The following is a 10322-nucleotide window of genomic DNA, read 5'->3' as shown; positions in this document are numbered from 1 at the left end:
TATATTACCATCTCCTTGTCTCATTTAAAGATATAAAAAAACATCCATATCTTTACCAAAACACTCTTGAAATTAATTTTTTGTCTGCATCGACAATTATATTAATTGATGTGATCCTTGACTTTGCCAACGATAAATATTGTTGATAATAGTTTATTTTCATATTTATTTAAGGTAAAATAAAAATGACAAGAAAGAAATAGAAACATTTGTGTAAAAAGTACAATAATTTTACATAATTAAAAATGTAAGTGATTAAATTTTATCTTAATATTTTAATAAAATAACATAAGTAATCTATAAATAATCTATATAACTATTGGCTGGCCATATGAATCCTTAGATGGAAAAAGCGATTTAGCCGCCAAAGTAAAAAGCAATGCCTTACTCTGCTGCCGCTATGCACATCACAACTCACCAAACGAATATTTTATTTGATTTTAAAAAATTCTACATTCCTAACTACTTGTCTCCTTTAAAGGTATAAAAACACCTATATCTTAACATATTCAACATCCCTTTATAAAATTATACTAATTCAAGCTCACAATCATACTCAATTGAATTCAAGTTTACATCTCTGAATTTCTGCCATTCATCAACCCTTACAAACATGAACCCCCAACATATGAACATTAAATTTTAGCAAAACAGAATCCAGTAATATATTCTTCCAAGAATATGAATGAATTCCGTAGGACCAGAAACTGGATAAATCAGAACATACAGTCGTATTTTCACAACAGATTTTCTAAATGTGACAAGAGTATTGGATCTGGTATAAACTATTGTTTTATAAACAGAATGAAGCTTATACCAATCCATCCTCTCAACTCTCCCTTCTCTCAAAACGATAACTGGTACTACAGAGTTAGATATGTAGAATACAAGTATTCTTCGTCACTTCACCCAAAAAAAAAAAAAAAACCAAAAGGAAGAACATTACACCACTTACAGATCACTACTACTGTTTCTAGATTGACCAGGCTCTTCTACTGTCACCTGCTGCTGATTACACATCAGATTATTACTGTACAACTGCTTTGATGGGGTTGTCTTCACTTTCTTTGCTGGCCGAGGAACAGGATCTAATACAGGCGTCTCAAATGGTAGAGGTGGAAGTGCTGGCCTTCCAAGCTGCAAGTTTGTATCGCTATCTGGCCCTGCCCAACCTAGAGGATTCACTGCAGCTATTGATAGACACTTCAATTAGTTAGACATATAGGCTACTATAAGCAGAAAAACAAACCATCACTAGAATATAAGTGGCCTAAAATCAAAGGCCTTCATACCATTGAGGCCGTGCAAGAATGAATTATGTCATGTAAGAATGCTGGGCAACTCCACTATTCATACAGTTGAGGTCAACCAAAAAAGAAAAAATTGTTGCGAACTGCCACGGATAATGAAAGCACCAAATAGTTCTGGATGTCTAACAAGGAATTGAACATATAGAAGTAGGTAAGCTTTAAATAAAGGAGTTTGTCTTAAAACACCAACTCCAATTTTTACAATATTTGAAATGTACAAAAGCTGTCTACCCTGAACCAATGGAAATCTCTAGTACAAGATTTTCAAGCATAAGGCATCAAGAAGAAAGTAGAAGTGATGATGATAGTGCAAAAGCATGTTACAAAAACTGATACTAGAAAACATTTATATGATGCAGAAGAGCCAACAAAGCCTACTGAGAGAATGACTCAAACAAGTGGTCTGACATAAAGAAACATTAAAAGGATAAACTTGAACAAAATGAGTAAAAGGAATTAGAGTCTCGTTGCAAGATCCTTGTAAAGAGCTCCAAGATAACTACCTAGTTTCACATTCCAACAAATAAGAAAAATAACGCAAATTTCCTGAAACCTCTAGAGACAGTTTACCATTCATAAAGCCAAATGCTCTCTAAAACAATATTTTCAAAACCATACCAAACATCGACGTGGTGGAAAGAATGGTCTGATCCAACCAGCAATCGAACCGGTAAACTATTTAAAAATAATATTTAAAGCAATTTTGTATAATTTATTATCAAATATAGAATCTGAACGATTTTCAAATAAAAATAAACTTAGTTTGATAATATATATGCTCATAATTGATAGATTCAATCTTTAGATTCAAGTCCCAATAACGATTTTTTCTAAATTGATTTTTCATGTTAATAGGTCAAACACAGTTTTTTACCAAGTCCAACCATTCGAACTATCTGGTCTAACTCCAAAAACAATTTTCAATTGAATCAAAACTGGTTTAGCTAGTGGTTGACAGTTCAACTGATCAGACCAACCAATCAGATTTGATTTTTAAAACCATGCTCTAGAAGTTGAATTTCAAACAGGAAAAACACCTCTTATAAAAAAATAATGATCTCAAAAGAAATAAAAAGAATTTCAAATTTTATCATGCATTGAAAAGAGAAAAAACCCATCTCTCAGAAAGACTGTCAACAACAGGAAGAAATGGACCAGTTTATAAGTCAAATGATAGATTCCAATTCTATAAATACAGCATCAGGTCAAGAATAGAAGACATGTAAATGCCATGTTTAGTTTGTGTCAAAAAGTAAGTAGCATCCTCACAGTACCTTCATTAGGATCAAGAGATTTAATAGTATCTTGAGCAACAGTCACTTTAGCAGGACGCCTTCTCACATAGTTTTCCTGCAAGGGCTTGGGGATTTGAAATGAAAATTGTGAGAGAGTTATGCCATCTCTGGTATACTCTGGATGTTCTATCAAGTACCTACAAAAGCAAATCAATACAGATCAAATAAATATTTAACACCTACAAGCCCATGCTACAAGCTATCTTACTTAAACAAATATGAAATAATAACACATGACAGATATTATATATATATATATACACATATAAAATCTCATAATAGAAAACAAGTTAATTAAAGGAAAAATATACTTTTGAATCTCGACCATCGAACGAAGTTTCTTTCCAGATGGTGCTTCATAATACCTGAAAACATTTTAGAAAAATTAAAACAAAGTTGAAAGCTGGAAGGAAAACCTTTACAAGAAATTCCAAGCTAAGAAAATAAAAGTGCATAATCAGGTGTAATATGAAAGCTACAATGATATAAACTACACTAAATTATACTGAAACCTGTCAGTTTCATAAAATAACTTAAAAGCTGCTTATATTCTCAAACAAAATAGCTCCTCAAGTTATGTTGCTTACAAATCTTGGTTTTTTGGATTATTCAGCTAATAAGGTTATATCATAATTGGTGGAAAAGTATTTAATCTAAGTTTACAGAAGGAAATACCTTTCACTGTTTATTGTTAGTGGGGACTTTTGTCATCCCTGCATGCTAGTGGAGGGTTCATTGTAATCTACGCTAGCAGGATTGATCCTGCTATAACAGAATTAGATAGAATACTTGCTTACAATGATCATCATGTTACTCAGACTCTTGATAACTACCAGGAGGAAATGTTAACCGATTCTTGTGGAGTCCATAGATGTATAAAAAAACAAAGATCTACCATTCCAATTTCATATATGAACATTTGAAAAAAGTTCTGAAGTGCACAATGTTGCCTAATATTCTAATAGTAACCTGCTAATATGCCCATTACTCAATTTCAAAGTTAGGCAGATATACTAAAAATTACAAAATTACCATCCCAGAAAGTTTGTATTTCTCAAAAGATGGCATGTTCCTTCGACAAATTAAAGTAACTTAGTACATCCAGAGCAGTTACATAGAAAGAGACGGCATCTAAATTAATACTTTTATATGCATTCATGGCAATGAGAACATGTTAATAGAAGATGGAATTACCCTTGAAGATGGTAGTTTTACCTCATTTCTGTAGAAGAAAAAGAAACTAAATTGTATAGCAATCCTAATTACAATAAACCAGGGAAAAGATAAATTATAACTTCAGGCATCTACTTAGGTATGGTAAGTCAAGCTAGACGTTAAGTCAATTCTCCATAATAACATGAAAGAAACCTCCATTAACCATTAGCTTTATCTCATAATCTATTTTGGAGAAGTTCATGCAGGCATCTTCCAAAAAAACTCTCAACAATCACCACAATCTCCTGACATCATTGCAGCAGACCCCAAGAGAACAATTTTCATTAGGAATATCAAAAAAAAGGGCAAAAAATACAAGTTGTCTGAAGAAAATGGAGCATCTTCCAAAACAACAAGATTTAAAAAAGAATTAGTTTTACTAATAAAAAAGGTTGTAAGAAAGTGAGCAAAGAATCAACTAAAACAAGCTTGAGAAAACAAGATAAGCTCTACATAAAGCATACCAGAAAGCCCAAAAATGAAAACCAGCTAAAAAAGAAAAAAAAAACACTAGTCAAATTTGAAACTAAATGTAGCCCAAAACTCAAAACTCAAAACTCAAAACTCCATTCCAATTAAATGATGAAGAACAAAATAAGAATCTCAATACTCTACTAACTGATGCCCAAAGGTAGCTAAAAGTCAGACTCTATCACACAAAGAATTTATGTCTTCCTAGGTATTAATGCCAAAAATCCTTCTATCCCTTTTGATCTAATATAACAAAACAAACTGCCAAAAACAACATATTTCCTAAAAGTCCGATAATTTTGAAAAGGATTTGCAGAAGGCTTGAACGATCCATGAAAATTTTGGGTATTTCAATCAATATGAACCACAAGCCAATAGCTATTGGGCAATGGAGGAATCACTGACCTAAACTTTTCTCATTTCTTTTACACATTGTTACCAAAAAGGGAGTTAAGCACATAGGAAAAAAATTTCTTTAATAACTTTGCTGTATAGATACTATTTTGAGCTCAGCTAAAGCAAAAATATGAACCTTAAAAAGAATTTTGGACTTCCACATCACTCTAGCTAGCAGAAAAAATGAATAAGAGGCGTCACCAATTAACCATGATAGAAAGGATTTACTTGTGATAAAACCTGACTAACCCAACTTCCAATCTATTCTCTTTAAGCTCATTAATGAAAACATTATCCATCATAACTAAAAAGTGTGGAGAGGCCATGGATCTCTATTTCCTTCAATTTTCTAAAATGGTCATTCCAACTCTAGTTGTGGAGGGAAACCCATAAATGAAATCACTCTAGTTTGATAGAGACAATGAAATCTCAGCAATCTAAAAAAATGAGAATGTCTAATAACGGATAATTTTGAAGCCAAGGGATCTTCCCAACGAAAATATGTATTTCACCAACCATACCTCCAGCTTGACATAAGAAAGAAATTCAGGATAGCCTTTGGAGATAGATTTTCAAGGGCTTTTTTTAGAAGATCCACCAGTGATCCTCATGGAATCTTAGAATCCCTACCTTCATTGTGAAAGCCATATTTGCTCTCCATTAACACAAACCTCCAAGCCATTTATCAAGAAAAGCTTGATTTCTTTTTCCACATTACTGATATCGAACCTCCTTATTAGAAGATCTAATAACCACCCCCGTTTCAGAAGATGAAAGCTTCCTTTTTCACAGAAAACTTACCATCATAAAAACAAAGGTTGAAACTATAATCTCCAAGTTTGCCATAATTACAATACTGGGCCACTTAAACCTATGTCAATATACTCTTTGGCATCAGACGAGCAAATAAGATCTTAATAGGATAGACAAACTTAACAGCACAAATTTTTATCATAATAGGTTGTTAGTTATCAATGATCTAGGAAACTCATAGAAGAACACATGAAACTACCATTAGCTCCTTAATCAACACTATAATTGACTTAATTCTAAGATTAAAGCATTGTTAAGAAAAAATAGAAATAAATGAAAGAATCATAACAAATGCTTTGATCCAAGAGGATGCTAACCATTTATTTCTCAATGTAGAATGGAACAACTGAGGATGCTAATCATTTATTTCTTTACAAGAAACAAAAGTTATCATACCAAATGATAAGTAAACAAGAGCCAAAAGGAATATATATTAGGCAGCAAGAAGGAAGTCATGTAATCAACACATACTATTAAAAATGAAAGAATATAAATTTATAAATAAACAAATAAGAAATGACACATACACATCAGCAAATCTTGTACTCCCTTCACCTCTGATCCTTAATAGTCGTTGCCACCCACGAGGGGGTTGAGCAATATTGGGCTTATCAATAGCCCAAAGTCGGCTTCCATCTTGAGAGATGTCGGTTGGATCATCACATGATATATCAGGCCGCCATTCACGAGCTTTTTCACATATAAATGGATTTTCTAGAACATGTTCACGTATTTCTTCATATTTCTCCTTTGTTGGGGTGAGTCTCCATTTAAAACAGTTGGCACACTGAACCGTGAAGGCCCCAACAGATGGCAAAACCCTAGATTGCATATTTGGGCCCAAGCATCTCCCAAATGGTAGATGCTGAGACTGAACAGGTTCAGGAGCAGGTACAATTTCACCTGTCCCATTAGCTTTTGGATCATAAAGCACCAATTGTTTGGAAGCATTCCCATTAGTCAGATACTGTGTCTCAATAGACTCATCATCAGAAGATGATGATGAAGAGGTTGAAGAAGACAAATCTATAGGTTCTCGATGAGAATTATCCTGGTTACTTGCCAAATTCAAACCAATCAAGTTATTTTCATCCTTTTCCACCAGAGCAGAAGCTTTTCCAGGATCTGACTGCATTTGAACAGATCTTAGCCACCTGTCATAAAAAATGCAATTGAACAAAGTACTAAATAGCACTCAACATAAAACTTCTCTATATGTCAAAGATGAAGTTTAAATTAGAACCACATTAAATAATCGAATCAACATCCAAATTTTCTAAAGACCTTGCTTTTACATATACAAGAACATGCACGCTTGCCTGCACACACACATAAAATATTTATGATGTCCATCTATTTAAAACTGAATCCACAGTCTCATAGGTAAAAGACTGCAGATAACATGGCTATAAAATTGTAAGCAAATCACATACATCTTAAATAGAAGAATTCAAGAAGTGAAATAGAGATGATCCAATATTTCTTGACAACGTTTAATAAGTGCCTGAAAACATTATAAATAAATCCAAATTCCTTTACACAAAATATGGGTAAATCTACTTGAGCAACGATGAGGAAAAAATGTAGAGGGAAAGAACGGAAAAGGAAGACTTAATCAAACAAAATTCACAAAATATAGTTTACTATGCTTACTTCATTGCTTCTAGACTTGAAAGTTCTAAAAAATCCCAGTAGAGAAAGTAGTTGTAGCTTGCAAGAACATTTGTATTATGAAATGTATTTAGGACTGACATTTGACGAGAACTGTGGGTTTCATTCCTTTAGTTAGAAAAAGTATTCAATTTTAATCCAGCTGACACCAGGGTTTCAAGGAGGATTATACAAATTAACAAAAGTGGTAAAAAAACCACCTTCATTTATGAAGCAACAAGCATCTGGAGGAAGGATGACTAATGGTTCTTAAGTAAAAGTAGTAGCAGATTAAATTGCAAACTTTACATTTTTCAATTGTTGGTAAGAGACGGAGAGACAATGTCAACTCTGCCAAGAGCTATGTTGTGACCCAGACTGAATTGTTAAGTCCACAAATGTTGACTGCATAATCAGTGACTACAGCAGCAAATAAGCGGGTGAGGATACATTATCACCTCGCAAATGGCAGGTATAATAAAGACACAGCCCTTCGACCACACAAGATGGAGAATCAAGACCAGCAAATATGTGCGTTTTTTCCTCTGCTCCATACACAGCATTCCCCTCTCTTATGCACTATAGCATTCATATAAGAGAATACTTTCTAGTGCTCTCCTCTCTCAAACAGGTACACAAGAATATCAAATAACACAGTAATAACAATAAAAATCACAATCCTGATTCCAATCAAAATAATAGTAAGCTACATCCAGAAGGATAGATGAGCCTAATGCAATCACACCGTGGACTATGCAATACACAAAAGAAAAAAAAAAAAGGTGAAGTCTACTTTTTGTTGAGTTGGAGACATTAAAACGTTATAATTTCCTAAGAGAGACTCCATTAAAGAATTAATGAATGATAAAACTAAATTGTTAGATAAGGCATATTCTAACCAACCAGAAACAACTTTCTTTTGCTGAAAATATTTTAGCCTCTAAATAATTTCATATATTAACAGTCATTCCAATAATGTGCCTCTACCCACAGAAGTTCATGGACTTGCCCTCCCGAAAAAATCATGCCTAGATATTAAGCCTGAAATTGGTGGCAAATTAAAGCAGCTCATATTTATGTCAAATTGACAGAATTTTCTGGAATTTTTGTAATAGAATTTTGAACAGCTATCTAAGAACCATTAACCAATGGCAATAAACAAAAAAGCAGAAAATTTTGTCACTTCAGATTTTGAGCATGTAAATACACAATAAATCTACTAAAAAAATCCGTTCAAGCATTAGCTGAAAATTTGACAATATAGTAATCAGAATTGCTAATACATACACGTCTATCAAGATTTAACATTTACACAAAAATTACAGCGTGAAAAAAAGGACAATCAAATTTTAAAAAAAGAAGCATAAAATAAACGCAGAAATTAAAAAAAAAAAACACATTTAGAACGAGGATCCAATCCGGGAAAGAAAAAGAAACCAAGACGGACGAGAGAAAAGTAAAAGGATAATAAGTGAGAGAGATTAGTTGTGCTTACAAATATTGGATGATTTCTTTACAGGTTTCTACAGCTTCTTCTACGGGTTCGTCGTAGGTGAGAGTGAGAGAAAAATGAGACACAGACGGAGAGGGAGACGGAGACAGGGAGGAAGATAACACAAGCTAACGTGATAATAATATTTTATCATTTTTAAAGTTTTTTAGTAAAATATATTTCTGAAAAGGTCGATTCAACAACAACTCCTCCCGTCAGTTTATAATTAAATTACAAAATGTTTTTAAACTTGTATTAATTAGGGGTGCGCACGGTCTGATTAAGTAAAGTTTAAAACTTTCCAAATCAAACTAAAGTAAAAAATACTATTTTGATTAGTTTAAATTATAGTTTGAATTATAGTTATTAGTATTTTATAATATATGAGATTCTATGATATAATATGATATAGATAAAAAATTATATATATTATAAAGTGTATTAAATCAATATGATATAATAAACATATTATATGTACGATACGATAGATATTATCGTTACAACTTGATATACTTTTTTTGGGTGTATATGAAAAATTTTAAAATGTTAAGAATATTTATGATATTTTTTAAAATGATAATATATCAATTATAATATTTTATTATTTTAATTTTTAAAAGGTGTGTCATACAACATAATATATAATATGATAAATTAGGTTTTTGATATATTATTCAGTACACGATTCAATTACTATCGTTTAAATTTTTTAAAATAATTCATTTTTAAATATATATATATATAATTTAATAAAATTAATTAAATTATAGTTTTTTAAAACATAATATGCACATATAAAATATATGTACAATATATATATAAGAAAAATAATAAAATAAATATGAAAAAATAAGTTATGTATTTAATTATTTATTGAAAAATTTTGTTAAACATAGTATTATATATATATATATTTTTTAAAAAAATTGCTCAAACCATAATCGATTTGAAAAAGTAGTTTGAAAAATTTTAATTTAAACTAAATAATTTGATTTAATTTTATGATTTAAATTAAATTATATAAAACTGTAATATTAATAATAAAAATTCAATAAATTAAAAAAAAAAAACATAGGTCTATAAAATTAAATTAATATATTATTCTCGACTATTTCGCTTATAAAATGTAACACTTCATTTCCAAAATTAATGTCATAGCACTGTAGTAACTTAATGAATAATGCGGAATTTAAAGATAGTAGAAAAAAGGACTACAATGTCTTTCTTATTAATATCCAACGAAATCTTCAAAAGTTGTTAAATACCGACAAAATGGTGTGTAGTAAATTCACGCATAAAGTAGTTTGTCACCGAGTAGACATATCAAATAGAACTCATGGTTGTCATCCTCATTTATTACTTGTAAACTATAGAAGAAAGTGGATAAGTAAGAAAACTTAATTTCATGTATTTATATCTTATCTTTTTTTATATTTATACTCTTATTCTACTCGGATTTAGTCATTTAGAGTACAGCTTCAAACTCTTATCTATAATTACATGTAATTTTTATTAAGCGTTGTCATCTAGAGATCACCTTTGGTCTTAAAACTTTGATGACATAATTTCGATAATTTAAGATACACCTCTAGATCCATATTATGATGACACTCCATATACAATGCATGTAATACTGGAAGTGAAAGTTTTTTTTTTTTTAAAAACATTTTTATGAAAACA

General features: G+C 31.2%; 1 protein-coding gene across 4 annotated transcripts; it reads right to left on the bottom strand.

The window, feature by feature from the left end:
* Positions 1 to 682: 682 nt before the first annotated feature.
* Positions 683 to 8811, bottom strand: LOC123195125 (methyl-CpG-binding domain-containing protein 2-like). Of its 4 annotated transcripts, none has more exons than XM_044608737.1 (6): positions 8646 to 8803; positions 7460 to 7570; positions 6028 to 6654; positions 2917 to 2970; positions 2585 to 2742; positions 683 to 1184 (listed from the first exon to the last, which is right to left on the bottom strand). In XM_044608737.1, coding segments are annotated over exons 2-6 (1074 nt in total). In that variant the 5' UTR covers positions 7462 to 7570; positions 8646 to 8803; the 3' UTR covers positions 683 to 951. The 4 variants fall into 4 exon arrangements, with proteins under 4 accessions (XP_044464672.1, XP_044464671.1, XP_044464673.1 ...); XM_044608736.1 differs by having other exon boundaries at positions 683 to 1190; positions 8646 to 8796; XM_044608739.1 differs by lacking the exon at positions 683 to 1184 and adding an exon at positions 1216 to 1432 and having other exon boundaries at positions 8646 to 8811.
* Positions 8812 to 10322: the final 1511 nt, after the last annotated feature.

This window comes from Mangifera indica, chromosome 13 (assembly GCF_011075055.1).
Source record: "Mangifera indica cultivar Alphonso chromosome 13, CATAS_Mindica_2.1, whole genome shotgun sequence".
Taxonomy (NCBI): domain Eukaryota; kingdom Viridiplantae; phylum Streptophyta; class Magnoliopsida; order Sapindales; family Anacardiaceae; genus Mangifera; species Mangifera indica.
This window is presented reverse-complemented; position numbering and strand designations above follow the sequence as displayed.

What these genes read in the sequence shown, in the direction of transcription:
- LOC123195125 (XM_044608736.1), bottom strand. An exon ending in AGTACAAGATTTGCTGATGT is followed by an intron (nt 2,971 to 6,027) that starts GTATGTGTCATT and finishes AAATGTTTTCAG; the next exon opens with GTATTATGAAGCACCATCTG. An exon ending in TCGATGGTCGAGATTCAAAA is followed by an intron (nt 2,743 to 2,916) that starts GTATATTTTTCC and finishes TTGCTTTTGTAG; the next exon opens with GTACTTGATAGAACATCCAG.